General features: G+C 53.3%; 2 protein-coding genes across 2 annotated transcripts in view; one reads left to right on the forward strand and one right to left on the reverse strand.

Annotated features, from left to right (window-relative positions):
• Nucleotides 1-16,603, forward strand: part of LOC116945147 (clavesin-2-like) — a 27,631-nt gene extending 11,028 nt beyond the window's left edge. Inside the window, exons 4-6 of the mRNA XM_032959320.2 lie at nt 11,964-12,074; nt 14,848-15,131; nt 15,712-16,603. Of these exons, the coding sequence (XP_032815211.1) occupies nt 11,964-12,074; nt 14,848-15,131; nt 15,712-15,799 (483 nt within the window). The 3' untranslated portion in view covers nt 15,800-16,603. The remainder of the gene's footprint in view (nt 1-11,963; nt 12,075-14,847; nt 15,132-15,711) is intronic.
• On the reverse strand, nt 12,775-14,629 carry LOC142925654 (uncharacterized). The gene is made up of 2 exons (XM_076068887.1): nt 14,220-14,629; nt 12,775-14,090 (listed from the first exon to the last, which is right to left on the reverse strand). Exons 1-2 carry the CDS (start codon nt 14,515-14,517, stop codon nt 12,775-12,777), a joined length of 1,614 nt encoding a protein of 537 aa, XP_075925002.1. The 5' UTR covers nt 14,518-14,629.
• Nucleotides 16,604-21,293: the final 4,690 nt, after the last annotated feature.

Below are 21,293 nucleotides of genomic sequence, written 5' to 3' on the forward strand. Positions count from 1 at the left end.
AGCGCTTGGATGGGTGACCGCCACGCATGGCAGCGTTGTTATCGGCTGCTGCTGCGGGGCCTGTGTGGTGGGCTATCCCGTAAAAGTCATCGTGGTAACGCACTTCTACCGTCCCCCCGCCCACATTCACCAACCAGCGTAAAGTATGATCAAAGGACCGTCAAGTCCCGTACGGCAGGCTGCACCAATGGGGGTTTAGGTACGAATATTGCAGGGCAAAGACAAAGATCCTCCGTATAGGCTGAACAGACTGTTGGGGCAAGTGCTGTTAGCGAGCACCCATGAAGGCCGGCACGGCACACGAGGGGGTGGGTGGGTAACACCACGCCCGACCGCTTTTATCACCGCACCAGGTACTCATTTGAGGCAGAGTCGACCTAGGGGAGGCCCAGGACCGGTTCGGATAATCGTCACTGGTGTTGGCCATGAGCGGGAATCGAACCCGCGTCGCCAGGTTCGTAGCACAGCGTAGCGCTAACCGCTACTCCACTGCGACGAAGCCACCTTCGTTAAGCTGTCATTTGTGGCCAGGTGGCTTCTGAAAAAGGAGACATACAGCTCAGTTGGCATTACTTGGTAAAATAAAAAAAAAACAGTTGAGTTTTAGTAAGACTCTGTAAGATGCATCCTCGACCGCGAGGCCTACTACACGGGAATCGCAGAAAAAGAAGACAATAATAGCCTCATCAAGGGAATGTAGAATTTCAAACAGCTCGTGGTGGTCCGCGCGAAATGATTTGCAGGGTGAAAAGGGGTCCTGCGCACTCGACGGGGTTGGGAGTCGCCATCTGGCAGGAGGAAGGAAGCGGCCGGTAGTTGTGTGTGGTAGTTGTGTGTGGTAGTTGTGTGTGGTAGTTGTGTGGTAGTTGTGTGGTAATTGTGTGGTAGTTGTGTGTGGTAGTTGTGTGTGGTAGGTGTGTGGTAGTTGTGTGCGGTAGTTGTGTGGTAGTTGTGTGGTAGTTGTGTGCCGATGGCAGCGCTGGCAATGCCCACAATGACCTCTCTGGGTTGCACACCGACACGGCCATACCTGCGCAGCCACACCTGCGCAGCCACACCTGCGCAGCCACACCTGCGCAGCCACACCTGCGCAGCCACACCTGCGCAGCCACAGCAAGCGAGAGGGGGGCCGCCGGTCCTGCCATCACCACAAATCACCGTCGCCTGAGTGGGAGCAGATCACCACATATAGAATCACCACTGCCCACCGTCCCGTAACAACTCTTTATTTGCTATGCTCTACACTGAATAGTGTTGTTTGTTGCCGTCCTCTTGGCATATTGGGCTTCTGCTCAACAATCGTGATAAAAAAAAAACCAGGTAACTGTAGCTGCATTCCCTGTCAGGGTGATTCTTCATAGCTCCATCTCCCAGTATATCGGTCCACCCACCAGCCCCACTACGCCTGTCCATCATCCCGACGATCGCTCCACCGCTTCTCACGTCCAGCAAATGCTGCCCCCCCCGCCGCCCTCGTCGCGATCTGCTGCCCAGGAGTTTTTTTTAATTTCCGCGAGAGCAACTCTCGTCGCTCCCCGACGACTGGGCGCGAGCTTTGTGCACCGGTCGCGCCCCTTCTCGCAGGAGGAGCGTTTTGTTATTCTAAATCATTGCCCTGCCCCAGCGTCCTTCATTGCCCTGCCCCAGTGTCCTTCATTGCCCTGCCCCAGTGTCCTTCATTGCCCTGCCCCAGTGTCCTTCATTGACCTGCCCCAGTGTCCTTCATTCCCCTGCCCCAGCGTCCTTCATTGCCCTGCCCCAGTGTCCTTCATTGCCCTGCCCCAGCGTCCTTCATTGCCCTGCCCCAGTGTCCTTCATTGCCCTACCCCAGTGTCCTTCACTGCCCTACCCCAGCGTCCTTCATTGCCCTGCCCCAGTGTCCTTCATTGCCCTGCCCCAGTGTCCTTCATTGCCCTGCCCCAGTGTCCTTCATTGCCCTGCCCCAGTGTCCTTCATTGCCCTGCCCCAGTGTCCTTCATTGCCCTGCCCCAGTGTCCTTCATTGACCTGCCCCAGTGTCCTTCATTCCCCTGCCCCAGCGTCCTTCATTGCCCTGCCCCAGTGTCCTTCATTGCCCTGCCCCAGTGTCCTTCATTCCCCTGCCCCAGCGTCCTTCATTGCCCTACCCCAGTGTCCTTCACTGCCCTACCCCAGTGTCCTTCATTGCCCTGCCCTAGTGTCCTTCATTGCCCTGCCCCAGTGTCCTTCATTGCCCTGCCCCAGTGTCCTTCATTGCCCTGCCCCAGTGTCCTTCATTGCCCTGCCCCAGTGTCCTTCATTGCCCTACCCCAGTGTCCTTCATTGCCCTGCCCCAGTGTCCTTCATTGCCCTGCCCCAGTGTCCTTCATTGCCCTGCCCCAGTGTCCTTCATTGCCCTACCCCAGTGTCCTTCATTGCCCTGCCCCAGTGTCCTTCATTGCCCTGCCCCAGTGTCCTTCATTGCCCTACCCCAGTGTCCTTCATTGCCCTGCCCCAGTGTCCTTCATTGCCCTACCCCAGTGTGTCCCCACTGGCGGCCCGTGACCAAGACACAACGGAGTCATCGTCGTGCTGCTGTAGCGTGGCGGCCCTCACACCGATGATGCTTTCTCGGCACAAAAGTTGCCATCCCCCTCTCTGTAAATGAGTGAAGAGGCCCTGCCTGGTCTACATCGCCATCGTCGGCTGACCCTTACCGGGTCACGCGCCTGCTAGGGAGTACGATCCGTGTGGACGCGTACGGACAGTATCGTCACTCCACTGCTGGATGAGGACCCCCCCCCCCCTCACCATAATTTAGTTTACCATACATCGGGGGTGGGCACATTCGGAGCATGGTAAAGTACAATTGATGTAGCTGCAATGAGCTCTGCTGGCGACGTAGCCCGATCCAAGCGCGACTCTCCAGGCTCTGCGCCTGCTTGGGTCGACTCGGGGCACGCCAGGGGTTGCTGAAGGGTGGCCCGCACGCACTTTGCTGCTGCTGCTGCACCAAGGGGGACGAGGCCAGGCTGAATATAAAACGACGCCGATGACGCCACGCGCAGCCCTTTAATATCGTGATGGCGTGGCCCTGCACCTTCAATTCGCTGCCGGCGTTTTACCCGCGGGCGGCGGCGGCGTGGGGAGGAGGAGGGCGGCGAGGGCTCGGCAGGCGCCCTGACGGGAGGCGGCCGCGTGATTGATGTCCGCGTGGGGTCTCCTCCGCCCAAGAGCCCCGCCGCTCACTCGCTCCTCAATCACCGCGCCACAGCGCTCCCTTGCTGCCTGCTGCCCCCTCACACCGTGACGACTAGCGAGGTGAAGTATGGTCAAATAACCCCAACACGATTAGCGCGGTTGGCTTACGTACCCGTGCGAAAGAAGTTCAACATGCATGCATACGAGCCGCCCACGGCGTGGGGTGGCGCTCATCCAGCAGTGGAGAAACAAAAGGGCTGTAAGAGTAGTCGCCTTACCCGCTATCCTGTGCCACGCCACTCCTGTTATCCACGAAAGTTCTAGAATCTGCAGAAAGCCCTATTATCTGCACCATTCTTCCTATTCGCGATGATTTCCGGGTTTTCCCCATACCGCAGTGCGGAGCAGCTTCCTATTCTCCGCAAATATGTTTCGGATAAACGGAGTCGCATGACACATTCCTCCTATTAGCCGCATGCTATACGCAATATTTATTCTGCGGATGAGTAGATTTGCGGATAATAGGATCCACAGTCCTACTAGACAGTCTCGTCCCTTCACCTGATGAAGGCCGCTTGTGTTGTGGCCGAAACGTCGTGAGAATATTATTGTGTTATTTTATTTTATCAATTTATTATTTTATTCTCATTCTACGTGACTTTACCGAAAGAACCAAAGAAGAGGATCCACAGTGTTCATCGCGAGTAACTACAGTGGATAAAAAAAAATTGTGCTTCACTGTGCGCACACGTGGTTAGATGGGAACTCGAGACGGGGATAATTCCGGGGTAAAGGTTAACTGCAAACGGCATCCATGCGTATTCTGTTGAAGCAGGTGAGAATTTGCGAGGCGAGGATTGAGTCTGGTTTGCAAGAATGGCCCGGGCATTCGTCTGCTGCCAGTGGGGGATTGGTGGGGTGGTGGTGGGGGGAGTTGATGATTGTCCGTGCATAATCCCAATCGGGTAATTTGAGGTGTAATTTTTAAATTTGGCCAATTTGCATTTGTCGACGTGAACGAGGAGGCTGCCCGCTCGCGGGAAAACCAGAAAATCCCGCTCGCGGTTGTCCTTGAGAATACCCGCAGAGCTCGCGGAGGAGAGATGAATAATTTAACGAGGCCACAGCATCGCGATGATGGCGGTGCGGCTCTACCCCCCCCCATCCCAGCGACCGTGCCCTCATTTACAAATCCCGTGATTTGCGTCCCAAATAAATAAATAAATAGGAACGAAACTAATCCGGCGGTGCTGCTGCTGCTGTCATTGGTGCGGCGCTGGTAGTGGTTGAGCACACTGGGACTGCAATCCGGAGGTTCGCCAGTTTGATTCGATCTCCCGGCGTGGCACTTGAAGCAATGGGACACGTTTCTCAAATTCCCAACCCCGCCCCCGGCTCTGGTCGATCTGTGTTCCGTTTATGGGTGCCGTGTTTTTGTGCAGTAAAAAAAGAAAACGGCATTGGGGAAAGGGCTTGCAGCCTGACCTGGTTTTCCCAAGATCGTCCAACTTTGTGAGATAGCTGCCATCGTGGGAAACCGATCTGCAAGTCTTTACCGGGGACATTAACATTCGCGTGCTCGTCCGTTGCCTAATGACGCTCAAGATAATTGCACGTCCATAGTATTCCGCCACCCGCTCCTCTTCTGGTATCGTGAGATATTCTTTCCACGATGTCTTTGTGCTTCAGAGGTGGCAAACCCGAGTGGAACATAACAGGGCCCAAAATGGTGAGTGAATAGGGTGGCAAATTGAAGTCGTATTTTGAGCCACTCCAATTCAAGGGAGAGTTCCTCAACCCCTGAAAGGACAGCTCTTATTTAGCGTCTCGAGCTCTGCGAAACGACTGTGAAGCTCCGCTTCTGGAGCTCCCTGGCGATGCAAACCCTATCCGTCAGACGCACCTTTCCGATTAAACCTGCCGTCAAATTGAATTAATTGAACGTCATTCATCGGAAAACCGTGCTCCTGCTGCCATTGAGCAGATGTCACATGGCTCGGGGCGCCGGGAGGGGAGGCGGTGGTGGGTGGTTTCCTTTTCCGTAGCCGACCTTTCCACATCAGATGGTGTCCGCGTTGGCTCTGCGCCTTGGCCTGGTCTCACGGGACAAGCTGTTCATACCCTCCAGGCCGTTAACCGTTTTACCGCTTCTCTCTTTTGTCCGCGATGCTGCTGCTGCTGCTGCTGCTTCCACACAAACACAACGGCTGTCCCGCAATTGCCACGTACGGTCGAGAACATCGTGAGACTCCTGCATTGGCAGTGGTGGACAAGCACGAATGACAAACTCAGCACGGTCTGTCAGTAACGCTGCCCGAGGGAGACGGAGAGCTCTCCGAGAAGGGACATTGCCACGAACGTCGCCTATTATACACTTGGTAATTTTATGTATTTTACCACTGGCATAAACAATATATTTGTTTATTCTTTCAGTTTATATCGTTTATCTATTATATTATTATTAATATATTTTTTTCTTCTTTCTGTGGGGCTCACCACAAATCCGTCGTTGGCAAAACTCGACCAGTAACCCCGAACGAACTGAGACGAAACAATTGATGAATGTTCAAAGATTACACTGTATGATCTTTAAACATAATTCCTCAGTTCATTTCAAAATAGAACGCATGGATTAATGTTGATGGAGATCAATTTGAACATTTGTTCAAATAATATCTATAAAATCACCCCTTGTGCCCTGACTGTTGGGCCACCCTGTATATATTGTGTCTACTTTAAGGCAGCGCTAATGAAGGACGCGACTCTCGGCGGGTGCTAGACAATGGCAGCGGAATGGCGGTCTCGGGAGTGAATGCGCCTGGGAGTGAATGTGCCTCGGAGCAGTCGGCTCGCGTGCAGCTGCTGGACAGAGAGCCGCATCGCGAGACGGCGAGAGATGGCGACGCGGCTTGGGAAGGCTTTCATCCGCCAATGAAATTATCGTGGCCTCCGATGATAATAGTGACGAATAACCTCAGCTACCGTTTTTGATAACGGCCCTTCTTCCCAACATAGTCTTTTAATCTTTCATTTAAACGAGAACATGGAGGAATCCGCCTCGCTACAGGGTCTAGGGAAGTGCAATGCTTTAATACATTTTCCAATTACGCTTAACATCTCTCATTCCCCAATGTAAATCCGAGCTCGGTCTATTCGCCCACGTGGGATTGGGGCAGAGAGGGAATGGAGATCGGGATACGCGTGGCGGAGCAGTGCCCAGGACCTCCCCCTTCCACCCGAACCCCGGGGCCGTCACCGCCCATAGCTCGACCGTAATCCTCGCGACGACGATTCACGCCGCACGCGGGGAGATCTGCGATGGGAGATCTGCGATGGGAGATCTGCGATGGGAGATCTGCGATGGGAGATCTGCGATGGGAGATCTGCGATGGGAGATCTGCGATGGGAGATCTGCGATGGGAGATCTGCGATGGGAGATCTGCAATGGGAGAAAGTGAAAGCAACGACAATGCGGGCTCTCTGAATGCGATGGCCCGGCAGTCACACGATGATTCTAAATCCCCAATCTCGCGACGACCATCTGCTCTCGCCATATGCGGGAGGCTCTTCCGCCAGAGACGACTGGCCGAGGACAAATTTGTTTTGAGGTGGCCGTCGGGGTCGCTCAAAGGTCAGATCGCGGAGCTGGCACCCGTCAAGAGCCTGGGTTCGAGTCCTGTTTTTTTAGCCGCCGGTGATTGAAGTTGGTTCTCTATAGCAAGTGGGATCATGGTCTCAATTCGGTCACCAAACTGCACTCAGAGGGACCCTCGTCTCGTGACATGATGCCGACAGCACGATCGGGAGATAGAGTTGGGGAAATATTACAAACGCCGTGTGTGGCTTGGACTGTGCCCTGCTCTATGTAAATGGGCGGCCTGTTGTGCTGCTGCGTGGGTTTGCGGCCGTGAGGCCAGCAAACCCACGCAGCAGCGCCGTCGCCAATTACGCAACCACAAACAGCGCACTTGTGGTGCTGTTAACGATTATTTTAATTACGCATGTAATTACTGCACGAGTGTTAAACGCAGTTGGCCACTGGATTGGCTATGAACGCACAAACGAAGGAAGGTTCCCGATGTTTTTTTGTTGTTGTGGGAATTTGTTTTTAGTTTGTCAGTACGACTCAGCAACGGCGTCTTCAAATATTTTCATTTCAAGGGTTCGCAGTTTCAACGCGTGCAGAGAAGCGTACTGCACAGTGAGTGGCATAGCAATCGAATCGGTGTGTAGGCGGTGCAACTGCACCGGCCCCACACACCAGAGGGTTTGGGTGGCCAAGCGGGAGCAAAATTAGACCGGCGGTTCCATTTTAATCCTTGCACCAGTGATCTGTACCATCACACTGTGCCATTTACATTCTGCACTATAATTACAACAACAACTAATTCATTACTGAATTGACCGTTGGGAGAGATCCAGAGAGAACAGGTTCAGTTATCACTCGCCACTGATGTTAGCCGTGCACTCACAACCTCTTGCGCACCCACTCACCAACTCGCCCACACGCCACACGCTCACCCACCAACTCAAATATCCAAACCCGAACACTGACCCACCCTTAACACGTGGACTTTCGCGACCAATGATAAGATTCATGATTGGTTTATAGGTCAGCTGGCCGCGTGAGTAAAATGTGACTGTGTCATACACTCTCCTCCACCCGACACAGCTAAAACAATAAATACAGGCACATTACCAAATGTTTCAATGTATTATTGTTTCACCACACTGGTATGCCGGAGAACAAATCCATAATATGTAACATGTACAATTGTGAAGTGTTGTGTGCATCTGTTCACGTGACGACTTTGTTTATTAGGCTGTGTCAGGTCGAGAGCGGTGTACGACACGCATTGGCATTGTACTCACGCAGCGATCTGACCCAAAAAAAATATGAATTATTCACCCACCCACTCGCCAACCCAAAAAAATTCTCACCTACCCAAAAAAACACTCAGTCACCCATAAAACACTTACCCATTCACCCAAAAAAACACTCACTCATTAACCCCAAAAACACTCACCCATTCACCCAAAAATTATTCACCCAAAAAACACTCACCCACCCACCCAAAAAACACTCACCCAGTCACCCAAAAAACACTCACCAACCCAAACTCACCGAAAAAACACTCACTCGTAAAACACCTCCCCCACCCTCCCATCCACCAATGCATTCATCCACCCAGACACCCACCCGACAATCTACTTAACCAACCCAGGGCTGATCAATCGCTCGCCCTGCCTCAATTTACTTCAGTTTGCAATCAAGACGCAATGATTGCCAACTGCATTCTTTACGGTCATGTATTGTTTATTGTATTGTGGAGCGCGTAATTGTTGGGTTTTTTATACGATTTACACGCGCGTTTCTAAGCGGCCATCGCAATATAAAACACACAAACCCACAATTATACCCTGGGAGATCCCTTGTAATTGATTCGGCAAGCTGCTGCTTGTCGTTGTTGTCGTTGTTGTTGTTTACAACAAGAGGAGGGAGACCGTTCCGTCCCATTCATCTCGGAGTCCACTTTGATCCGCCTCCGATCGCGGCGGTGATTGGTGGGCAGCAGCGGCAACAGCAGAGGTAGCAGCAGCAGCAGAGGCAGCAGAGGTAGCAGCAGCAGAGGTAGCAGCGGCAGCAGCGGTAGCAGCAGCAGGGGTAGCAGCAGCAGGGGTAGCAGCAGCAGAGGTAGCAGCAGCAGAGGCAGCAGCAGCAGAGGTAGCAGCAGCAGCGGCAGCAGAGGCAGCAGAGGTAGCAGCAGCAGAGGCAGCAGCAGCAGCAGAGGTAGCAGCAGCAGTAGAGGCAGCAGCAGCAGATCCTCTCAAAAGGGGCAAATTAAAAATTCTGATCGTTACTCACGGCCACACATCGCCACTGTTGTCATGGAGATGGAGTGAGAGTGGGTTGGTGGGAGTGAAGGGAGGAGGAGGAGGGCACGCAGTGGAAGAGCCATTAGCATAGACATAAACAGTCCTCCCTTCTGTGGTCTCCATATAAATAAAATATATTGTGTAGTCCTTTTGGCCCATTGGCTTTACCAGACCAATGATATGCAGCAGCAGCAGCTTTTGTTTAAGCAAATTCTGGACCGGCGTTGACCCGGCTATCATCAGAAAAGCCAAGCTAGTCGCGTTCGATTCAATGCTGCCGGGTTGCCCGATGTTAGTGGCAAGAGCACGCCATCTAAACGATGCAGCCCTGTTCAACACAAACTCATCAATCGTTGTTGTGGAGCGTCATGAATACAGTGTTAATGTGTATCGGGTGCTTCAAAAATGCTTTAACACTGATATGGGACTATCGTTTTTTAAAGCAAAAAGAACAGTTAATACACTTAACATGATAACAAATATATGTCAATAGCTTCAAAATACTCTTTGGTTCTTTCGGTAAAGTCACGTAGATAGAGAAATATCTAATAGATCACGACGTTTCGATAGCAACACAAGCCATCGTCTTCAGGTGAAACAGTTTAAAAATGTCTCCACTTGTGCGCCATCGTTGTCAACGCATGCCTGGAACGTTCTCCAGGTGGTCTCCAGAGACCGGAGGAGACAGCACATTCATTGCGCTAGTTGCGCATTCTCGGAAGCGTTAACACTTTTTTGAAGCACCCTGTACAACCAATACAGATGACACGCGTTCAACGTTTCAGTCAATGAACCCCTGCTGGGCCTTCCACACCAATATCGATCGACAGGCAGCACGTGCACGGACCAATGGCGTTTGCGATCGGCGCTCATTCGCCAGTGCCCTCCACTGCGTCACTGAATGGAGTGTTTACGTGGGAGGGGCGCGGGGCGGGAGAGGGGAGGGGGAGTTGTGGGGCACGACCTTCGGGGTGGGGTGGAGGGAGGTATGACCGAAATCACAACAAGGCCGCTGCAGCTGCCTACGCACACACCGTGGTGCTGTCAAAACCTCCCTCTTGCGGGTGGGAGTGTGGCGCAGTGCCGTGGGGTCACCCTCGCTTCAACCTGCACGCTGCTTTCTCGCACATGGCGCACAACGCCAGCGGCTCGTGGTGTCTGAGCGTCCCCACCCCCCCCCCACCCCCTTTTTTTTCGTCAGCCATGGCCAATCCACTGCTGGATAAATAAGGCAGTTCTGTATTGGGCCATGTTGATAAACGTGCACACGCAGAGGTTCTCACGACAACTGAGGCACGCGTTGTGGTGGAAATAAATGCTGATTACGGGGCCACTAGCATATAACCATCACCACTATCATGATGAACATCATCATCGTCGTCGTGGCAGCGGGAGGTCTTGTTGAGGTAATTGAGACGCCAATGGAAGCTCCCCCAACCTGAACGCAACATCACGGCACTCCATCCCAGCGTGAGCGGCGATCGCCACCGCCGGCCGATGAGAACACCTCCTGCGAAGCCGAATTATTTTATGATCCTACCCACCGGCCATAGCGTTGACCACCCCACTCATCCTCTCAACCCCGAGAATGCTCACCCAACTAGCCAGTTCTATTCTCCACCAAAACCCAAGCAACCAACCACCCAGCCATGTAATCCTCCAGAATGTGCAACCACAGCACACCTACTCAACCTACCGAATCAATCACACACCCAGAAGCACACTCAACCACCCACCATCTCACCCAGCAGCACACCCAACCCCCCACCATCTCACCCAGCAGCACCCCCAACCACCCACCATCTCACCCAACCACCCACCATCTCACCCAGCAGCACACCCAACCACCCACTATCTCACCCAGCAGCACACTCAACCACCCACCTTATCACCCAGCAGCACACCCAACCACCCACCATCTCACCCAGCAGCACACCCAACCACCTACTATCTCACCCAGCAGCACACTCAACCATCCACTATCTCACCCAGCAGCACACCCAACCACCTACTATCTCACCCAGCAGCACACTCAACTACCTGACAAAATCACCTATGCACTTATCAACCAACTCACCGACGCACCCAACCGCTCGCTGAACCGCACGCCGAACTGCCCACACACATCAAGCAGCGTCAATCGTTGGGAGGATGAGGAGGGCGGAGGATGAGGAAGAGAGGCAGCGAGGGAGGGAGGGACGCTTTGGTCGCTCGCCCAGGCTCCACTCTCGCCGCGCGTTCGGCGCGTTCTCGCCAAACGAGCCGAGTGGTCCCCACGCCCCGGAGCAATTCATTAGGAGCCACCGCGGCGCTGATGTTGGACACGCGCAGTGAGCGGCGCCCGTCACTCGCACCAGCGCAGCCCGAGTGCCTTACTCAAGCTCCGCAGTGCCGCCGTACACGCCAGCCCTTCCACTCATCCACCCAATCACCCACCCGCTCGCTCGCTCGCTCACTCACCGACCCACCAATACGGCCACACACTGAATTACCCATCCACCATCCCAATTACTTAGCCACCCTTCTACCCACAAACCCACCAACGTATACACCAACGCACCCACTGCCCACTCACGAAACCATCCATTTAATTATCCACCGACACAATCATATACCCACCCATCCAACCAAACACTCGCCCTATCAAATGAAGTTTTCACCTCGTGAAACAAAATAAAAACTCATCCACCCGACCGTACACTCACCCAACCACTCGCAAGCAAGCCCTGCTTCGCCCCAAACTGGAGAGCGCACCGCGGCTTGGCTCTGGCTCGGCATGGCAAATCGCCAGTGGAAAAAAAAAACACCCGTACACGATGGCTCCCCCCCCCCATCCCACGCAGGCTCGGCTCGGCGTGACACTCGAAAAGGAGCGCACGCGTTGTGAGTGGTGGAACGATTGTTGTTCGTGTGCCCGCGTGTCCGCAGGACAGCTTCCCCGCGCGGTTCGGCGGCGTGCACTTTGTGAACCAGCCGTGGTACATCCACGCCCTCTACACCATGATCCGCCCGTTCCTCAAGGACAAGACCAGGAAGCGGGTGAGTCCCGCGGAGCGAGACTGCCGCCCGTGCGTCACCGGCGCGGTCTCATTTTGCGCGACGCTGGCCTCGTGGCCTGCTCCGTCCCGCGTCACTAGGATTGTTACGGCTATTTTGTGAGTTTTCACTCAATTTGGATTTTTTCCATGGCCGTCTCACCCATTCGAGCAACGTATGCAGTCTTGAGGCTGCTTAGCGTCTCAGATCTGACAAGACCGGGTGCATTGTGGGCGGTGTGGTTCGAAGCGTGCTATTCTGTTCTTGCGTATGACAGCAATAAATGCCAATCTCGAAGTCTGCTAGCCACGACAGGGCTTCGGGAGAGAGTTGGTGTGGATTTACTATCCCTGCACTGACGGAGCGCAGTCTGCAACTGCAGTGGTTTACTCTATGGTCCTCAGTATGAGTTGCATGGCCACAATCGCACTACTCAGGCTTGTCTTCAATTTTCCACGAATGAATGAGATGTGTGCATTGGCCTGTTGACAGGGCACAGACATTAACATTTATCAGCCGAGTTCTTTTCCTCTACACCCCATTGAACAACCAAGGGATGTGTCCATCTCCTCCCACTATCACCATAACCATCATCATCCATGACCGATCCGTTGGTGGATGAAGGCCTCCCGAAATCCCATTACCATCTCTCGCGGGCTGCAGCGATGCAACAATCCACCTAGCTCCTGCACAGGAGCTAATTTCATGAGTCCATATCCGCGATGTGGCGTCCTTGGAGGTCTTCCTTCCACCGGCCACCGCCGTGTCCTGCCCACGTCCACTTGCCCTTCCTATCAATGGCGTCTCCTTTTTCTTTAGACACAGTGGCTGAGTGCAGGCCCAACACGTCAAGTGGCCAGTAACAAACAGCACGTTTCCTGAATTGAGCAAGGTTATTATTATTATTATTGTTATAATAGCTTGGAGGAGAAAGAGACGATGGTGGAAGGAGGGAATTCCAAAGTGGAGCAGTGCGAGGGAAGTAGGAGAAAGCGAAGTGTGGTGACCTGCAGTGTGGTGAGTGGGTGGGTGGGTGAGTGTGTTGTTGTGACCTGCAGTGTGGTGAGTGGGTGGGTGGGTGAGTGTGTTGTTGTGACCTGCAGTGTGGTGAGTGGGTGGGTGTGTTGTGACCTGCAGTGTGGTGAGTGGATGGGTGAGTGTGTTGTTGTGACCTGCAGTGTGGTGAGTGGATGGGTGAGTTGTTGTGACCTGCAGTGTGGTGAGTGGATGGGTGGGTGAGTGTGTTGTTGTGACCTGCAGTGTGGTGAGTGGGTGGGTGGGTGAGTGTGTTGTTGTGACCTGCAGTGTGGTGAGTGGGTGGGTGGGTGAGTGTGTTGTTGTGACCTGCAGTGTGGTGAGTGGATGGGTGAGTTGTTGTGACCTGCAGTGTGGTGAGTGGGTGGGTGGGTGAGTGTGTTGTTGTGACCTGCAGTGTGGTGAGTGGGTGGGTGAGTTGTTGTGACCTGCAGTGTGGTGAGTGGGTGGGTGAGTGTGTTGTGACCTGCAGTGTGGTGAGTGGGTGGGTGGGTGAGTGTGTTGTTGTGACCTGCAGTGTGGTGAGTGGGTGGGTGGGTGAGTGTGTTGTTGTGACCTGCAGTGTGGTGAGTGGGTGAGTTGGTGAGTGTTGTTGTGACCTGCAGTGTGGTGGGTGGGTGAGTGGGTGAGTGAGTGTGTTGTTGTGACCTGCAGTGTGGTGAGTGGGTGAGTGGGTGAGTGTTGTTGTGACCTGCAGTGTGGTGGGTGGGTGAGTGGGTGAGTGTTGTTGTGACCTGCAGTGTGGTGAGTGGGTGGGTGAGTGTGTTGTTGTGACCTGCAGTGAGGTGAGTGGGTGGGTGGGTGAGTGTGTTGTTGTGACCTGCAGTGAGGTGAGTGGGTGAGTGTGTTGTTGTGACCTGCAGTGTGGTGAGTGGGTGGGTGGGTGAGTGTTGTTGTGACCTGCAGTGTGGTGGGTGGGTGAGTGGGTGAGTGAGTGTGTTGTTGTGACCTGCAGTGTGGTGAGTGGGTGAGTGTTGTTGTGACCTGCAGTGTGGTGGGTGGGTGAGTGGGTGAGTGTTGTTGTGACCTGCAGTGTGGTGAGTGGGTGGGTGAGTGTGTTGTTGTGACCTGCAGTGAGGTGAGTGGGTGGGTGGGTGAGTGTGTTGTTGTGACCTGCAGTGTGGTGAGTGGGTGAGTGTGTTGTTGTGACCTGCAGTGTGGTGAGTGGGTGGGTGGGTGAGTGTGTTGTTGTGACCTGCAGTGTGGTGAGTGGGTGAGTGGGTGAGTGTGTTGTTTTGACCTGCAGTGTGGTGAGTGGGTGAGTGTGTTGTTGTGACCTGCAGTGAGGTGAGTGTGTGAGTGTTGTTGTGACCTGCAGTGTGGTGAGTGAAAACAGTGTGGATGAGACGAAACAGTGAGTGTCTGATAGAATTGGAATCAATTGAGTGAAATTCGCCAGAACAGAAACCATGGTTGTAGCAATAGAAGAGTGATATGGAAGCGACTGACCGCCGGTGAGCGAGAGTCAATCGGCGTGTTGTCCGTCTTCGGTGGCTGTCCTAGCTACACGAATTCTCCTGCCGTTCCAGTGGTGCCCCTCCCAGAGATCATCTGTGGTCGCCAAGTGGAAGTAACTCACAACGCCAGTGGAAAAACTCATTTCTTGAGAAGTACTTTTTGTGATTAGTTTGTTGCCCTTCCCCGCACCTCCGATGAGCACAGTTGGCTGCATGCGGTGCGAAGGAAGTTCAGCGTGCGTACACACGTCAACGCCTTCCCCCACCGTCTGCCTCCCGAGCAGATATTCCTCCACGGCAACAACCTGACGAGCCTGCACCAGCTGCTGCACCCCGAGATGCTCCCCTCGGAGTTCGGGGGGCTGCTGCCCCCCTACGACATGGGCACGTGGGCGCGCACGCTGCTGGGCCCCGACTACGACGACGACACGGAGGGGCGGCACGGCGGCGGGGGTGGCGGCTTCTTCGACGGGAGGCGCGCCTCCGAGAGGATGGGGGGCCCCGTGACGGGGGCGCTAGGAGATGGCGAGGGGGGCCTCGATGGGTCCCCCCGCAACAACATCCGCAGGTGGGAAGGGATAGGGAGGGCAACGACACGGGATGCTAATGATGCACGAACAACAATGCTCGCAAGTGCAACGCGGACAACATCATTTGCAGGTCTCATCCCCATGTTTTTTTTTTGTAATTCTCCCTCCAAGTTTACTCCGATTGTGCTTCTGGCAGATGTCACAGAGCTACCCCTGAGATCGCATCATGTGACCTCTGGCCCCACACAAAAGAGAACAACACTTTGCCACGTGCTCTGCTACATGAGAATAATGTGCATCACGTGACAGTCAAACAGATATTCAATTCTCCCAAGCTGAAAATACAGCCGCATTTTGGGCATAAAAGTGTAATGTCATGGGTTTTTTGTGCCTGGGTGATTGGGGACTCGGCTGAGACCATCAACTCACTGGACTCGAGGACCCGGTTTAATCGCAAGCGGTCAAACCCTGGATTTGAACCCAGGGGTCTCAGCGGTGTCGGCTCACCGCTCTGAAACTCCGACCTTCGAGGTCCTTTCCCTGTTGGCACTCCGAGCCTTGAGCGGCAGAGGCCACGGTTCTCACCGCGCCGGCGCACGTCCCCCCCCCCCGTCCCAGATCGCAGTCGGCCGTGGAGCCGGGCGTGCTGAAGCGCAGCGCCGACGGCGAGGAGGAGAACATGCAGCCGCTGCTGTCGCTCGACTAGACGTCGCGCCACGCCGCAGCATTGCCGCCGCCGCCGCCAGCACGGAGCGGGTGCTTCAGCGTCTCCGAACTCGCGGGGCCTCGCGCCGAGACTTGCGGCACTGCCACCCCACGGCACGCCGCGTGACGCGTCCGTGCCACGCCGCTCCACACCCCGCCAGAACCGCACCCTCGCCACGCTGCTACGCTGGATCACAGGCGGGGGGGGGGGGGGCTTCATTTATCACCGAATATTTGTGTTACCGGGTCGCCTGTTGCCCGGAATAGGCGGCGGCGCCGTGACGCACGGTAGCCGCGGCCGTAGGACGATGGGTTACGCCGGGCAGGGGAGCCGTCACCCGCCGGAGGCAGCTCCGACACCGCGGGGCAACGTGGCGGCGCCACGTCAACCACTCGGAGCACGGCCCCAGCTCAGACTCCGGTTTCGATCGCGATCAGGAATTCTCCTCAGGTTTGCCGGGTCTGTCCGCCGCGTCCGTCCGTCCGTTCGTCCAGAACACTGTCTGTGTAAACGACCTATTTGAGAACACGGCCGTTGGGAGTTACTGTCACCAAGTTATTATTTTTTAAGGTAAATTCACATTGGCTTTGGTTTTTGGGATTCGACGTGCTCACGAGTGACGTTGGCGCGGTTTTGTGCTGTTCTGCCGGTCAAGCTGATTACGGAAGAAATGTTTACTCCGTGGTGTTACCAACAGCAAACATGATCTGGCCCAGGGATTCCGCGGGAGGCGTAACGGTGCATTTATTCATCAATTGATATCCTTGGCTCACGATATCATCAATAAAAAGCGATTCTCATTTTTATCGCGATTGAGCTATCACACTCATGTAATGAGATGAAGTATCCATTCAGATTTCTCGTAGGGCAGTGCAAGAGAAAAGCCCACGGAAGCGGACATCAGAGCTTCCACTCTGAATATGACAGTAATTTTCTTTGCATAACAGTCAAAGCAATCGTTTTAGTGTTCAGTGTTTGAATGTAGCCAAATTCAATGTAGACTCAAATTAAAAGTTTTGTGCAGTCATTGGTGACCGAGCTGAGAATATCAACTCACTAATCTGAGAATCCACTTTTATCACGGGTGGCTGAAATCTGGATTTGAACCCAGGTCCTCAGCAGTGCGGGCTCAGCTCTCCGACCTCTTGAGGCCAGTCAGCCACCTCGATTTACAATAATTCTTACGCTCACGATATGTGGACGGAATCGCACGAGAGTTCACTATTTTCAAATTGGTACACGTGGTATGTAATGGGTTCATGCGACCTCTGCAGTTAATAAGCGTCCGCCACAACCACCGCAATACATAAAAAAGATGACCTAATGGTGACGCGCCATGGAATCGGCATTTAGACGGTGAATCGTTACGCCTCTCATTTTCAGGATGTTCCCTGGATTTTAAAAAAATGTAAAAAAAATGTGAATTGTCCTAACATCCCAGTGCTCTCTTGGGTAAAACAAAAGAATGAGATCGTCGCAATGCACTCGATGTGACCACGTCAACACAAGTGTTGCCAGAAGACGTAGGCCCGGTTACTCTGACCCAGCTGTTCCGGTTCAAATTGAACAACACATTCAGGTTGTAGACAGTGGCGATAAGTGTAGTCTCAAACACCAGGTGATCCTGCAGAGGTGCAGCCCTGCAATTGCTTGCTCACATCACTGCTGGTGGATGGGTCTCCACTCGAGGGAGCTCTATATTCGCCCTCGTTCTAGATCACATATCTTACGCTGCACATCAATTCAGCGTCACGGCCGCTATTTATTTAATTAAAAGTCATTTTTTTACACGTCGTAAAAATTGCGACGGTGACTCGGAACGCCCGGCACGCGCTCCGCGTTTTGCTTCTTTTGCCACGCCACTGTACTTCACGAGCCACGAAGCCAGAGAACGTCCTTGAAAACAAATGTTTAGATGTTCATTTTTGTCAATCGCACGAGGGCAAACCGAACCACTTGTTACGCGATGGCCGCATGCAATCTCTTCCGTCAGCTCAGCCAATTAACCAATTAATTTATTATCAGAATTGAGCGCGAGGGGGGGGGAGAGTCAGGGCATAATTCAGCGTGGGGAGATTCAGCGTCGATCGGATGAGGTCGAGCAGACCGAACAGATCAACGGCCCCAAGGCCCTATTATGACTCACAGCGAGCGGGCGAACGTTCACGACTGAACGAATGGTGCCAAAAAAAACGCCACCAAAATCAGTTTCTGCTTTTGACTATAAGTTCCCTGACTTTTGACAACCGCCGGGTCACCTAAAAGCAGAGCTGCCCAGAGTGGTGAAGGGGAAAAAAGGGAGGGGGGGTGGAGGGGGGGCAATTTGCCCCCAGGCCTCCCTCAAAAAGAGGGCCCCACAGCGGGCCTGCTTTAGTCGCTAATGAACAATGAGTCACCACGTGGTATTATTCTGCCCCCGGGCCTCCAACCCCAGGCTCCAACCCGGGGCGGCCCTGCCTAAAAGAGCTAAGTTTACAGAGAGAAATAAGCGTCGCTTTTCAGCAGACTCCCGTTGCGTACAGATATATATTTAAAATAATAAAAACAGTGTTCATTTATAATGCAGGAATAACACAAATGCACAATACGTGCACGTCTCACCTTGTTTTCAAAGCATTGCTTGGCAAATTCTGTACCTACGGCATTTTTGTAAATACGCCCTAAGAGATGCAGATAATCACACACAAGTGTTAGTCTTATTTTTTTAACAATCTCATGCACCATAATGCCATATATACATTATCATCTTCAGAGATTAATTATTAGTATATGCACCAACTCACAAGCAACGCGTACTATATATAAATATATTTAAGTATGACCAGGGCTTCATTTTAACTTTTTTCCAGGTTGCTGGTAGACTGGAATAGTCACGTGACTCATAGTCACAGCAACAGCGAGAAGTACAATGGAGGTGGTGTGCCAGACACTGACATATTTTCTAGGGTCGCCGATCTGGACAAACTTGTCTGAAACTAAGCCCCGAGTATCAACGTTGTCCCAACGGTTCCAACCGCAATCAAACTTTGACCCAACGTTGGCTCAGCGTTGGCCCAACGGTTCCAACCGCAATCCAACGTTGGCCCAACGTTGGCTCAACATTGGCCCAACGGTTCCAAACCGCAATTCAACGTTGGCCCAACATTAGGCCCAACAGTTCCAACCGCAATCCAACGTTGGCCCAACGTTGGCTGAACAGTTCCAACCTCAATGCCAACTTAACTCAACTTTGGCCCAAAGGTTCCAAACCGCAATACAACGTTGGCCCAACGTGGCTACGTTTATTGCGTCGACACTTTCAGATCATGGAAAGTAAGTTATCATGTATTTTGGCAGGTAGGCGAAAGGATAACGAATTAGCCCTGGGATAGCCAATCCGTCTGACGGCGCGGAGGGAACACGGCGTAACACTTTAGCACTCAACGGGTACCATTGCACACAGGCGCTACTGAGCCCGTACGCCCCGACCGCCGGGCTGGTGATTGATGGTGCCGTCTCAGCCTACGAATGGGAATTCCCACGCAGCCTCGCGAGCCGCTCGTAAATTTGAATAAAGAATCAGCTCTGACCGGGAGGTGGTGGGGGGAGAGGGCGGCACGACTGGAGGTATTGCAGGACTCCGAGCACCGGACGCCCGGATATACCTCCATACGACGTCGTGAAATACAAGAGACGGGAATTCGTCCCCGGGACGCGAGTGCACAGGCATACGCACGCAGCCACACACACGTCCAAGCGCACAAAGACGAAGATCCTCTAGAAAGCCTTTACAGACTATTGGGGCAAGTGCCGTTCGCGAGCACTTATGAAGGCCAGGATGGCACACAAGAGGCTGGGTGGCCAGCACCACACGCGGCTGGCTTTGTGTCCTCAATGGCGATGTTTACACATTATATCAGGTATTAATTTGAGGCTAAATCGACCTAGGGGAGGCCCAGAACCGGTTCAGATAAACATCACTGGTGTTGGCCGTGAGACAAAAATCAAACTAGGGTCGCCGGGTTCGTAGCGCGGCGCGCAAACCACTACACTACAAATACACACATACAAGCACATGCACTTACAAATACACACATACAAGCACGTGCACTTACAAGTACACACATAAATGCACACAAGTTACGTACGCGAGACGCATCAAGTTCCTTCTGGGTGAATTCTAAATTCTGGAGATTCTGTGCCCCCAGCGCCGTCCGCAATCGCTTGCAAATTCAGGGTGAATCAAATCCTCGAACCCTGGCTCTAGGCGCTGGATGTGAAAATACCAAATTGAGTTCCTGCCAGTAGAGAGCTCACAGGAACACTGAGAGATTGCCGTGACGTAGATATTCCTCCCCCCCACTCGTGTGTTGTAGCTAGATGCAGACCAACATCGATACACTTCTCAGTGGGGGGGGGGGGGGTGCAAAATTTGAAGCTTTTTTTTATAGGAACACCTACATTAAATAAAAAATATATTTTATCTGGTGAATATCAACAAAATATCAATAATTGGGGTCTCTAGGGGAGATGGGGGGGAAGTCGTCATTGCCCCCATCTCCCCCCTCCCCCACCGATCTGCCAGTGTTTGTAGCAGCAGCAAAGGTAGGAGACACCGCGATCAAAACGATCTCAGAGATCCACACATTCCTAACCAACGATGTCAAGAGGCAAGTGCCAAAACACCCCACGCAGCGTAGCAAGATAAAGCGTGCGCCGCCATGCGGTGCAGTCTCTTCTCCTGGAACGCCGCGTGTTTTTGCATACAACGCGATGAATGTATTCGGGAACGTTTTTTTTTCATATAACGCAGATGCCAATTGGATTAAACGCGATCGAGCGAACGGGACTACGTCGCGCGAGTAGGAATAAGCAGTCGTACGGCTGCTTCGGCGTAGCATCATCACACGAGGCACTGGGATGCCTCTGGATGCTTCCAGATGCTACCCACGCGCCTCGGTCCAGCCTGCGTACGCGTCTCACGCGTTATCGCGGACTGGTGATTTACCCCCCATGTTAAGTATTATTTATTAGAACGTGATTTTCCATAACGCGGTGTTCTTCGGGAACGCAACTACAACCGCGTTTTAGGAGAACGGACTGCAGAGGCATCGCGAGCTGCTGTACCGGGTGACATGAGCGCAGATTCTGACGTGAACCGGCAGGGCCGTGCGCCCTGACACACGGGGTCACTCACGGCAAGAGCTATCCGACATCTCAGTTGTGCTTTTTTTATTTGAACACCATCCGGAACTACAGGGCACGTTCAGCTCACATCACCACCACCACCATCATCATCAGTCAGGATCAATCAACCGGACAAAGGCCTCCCAAAGCCGTTGCCATCTCTCACGATGTAACGATCTGCCTCGCACCTCCGCGTACGAGCTGAACTCATCGCTCCATCCCTATCAAACACGTTCCATTACTTGGCTTCCACTCCTTCACTATTGTGGGGCCATTAGCATTCCATTTAGCCACGTTTCATGCCCAAACACACTTTTATTTACAGTTT

The sequence above is a fragment of the Petromyzon marinus genome, chromosome 23, assembly GCF_048934315.1.
Source record: "Petromyzon marinus isolate PM22_M1 ecotype Great Lakes invasive population chromosome 23, UKy_Petmar_22M1.pri1.0, whole genome shotgun sequence".
Classification (NCBI taxonomy): Eukaryota; Metazoa; Chordata; class Hyperoartia; order Petromyzontiformes; family Petromyzontidae; genus Petromyzon; species Petromyzon marinus.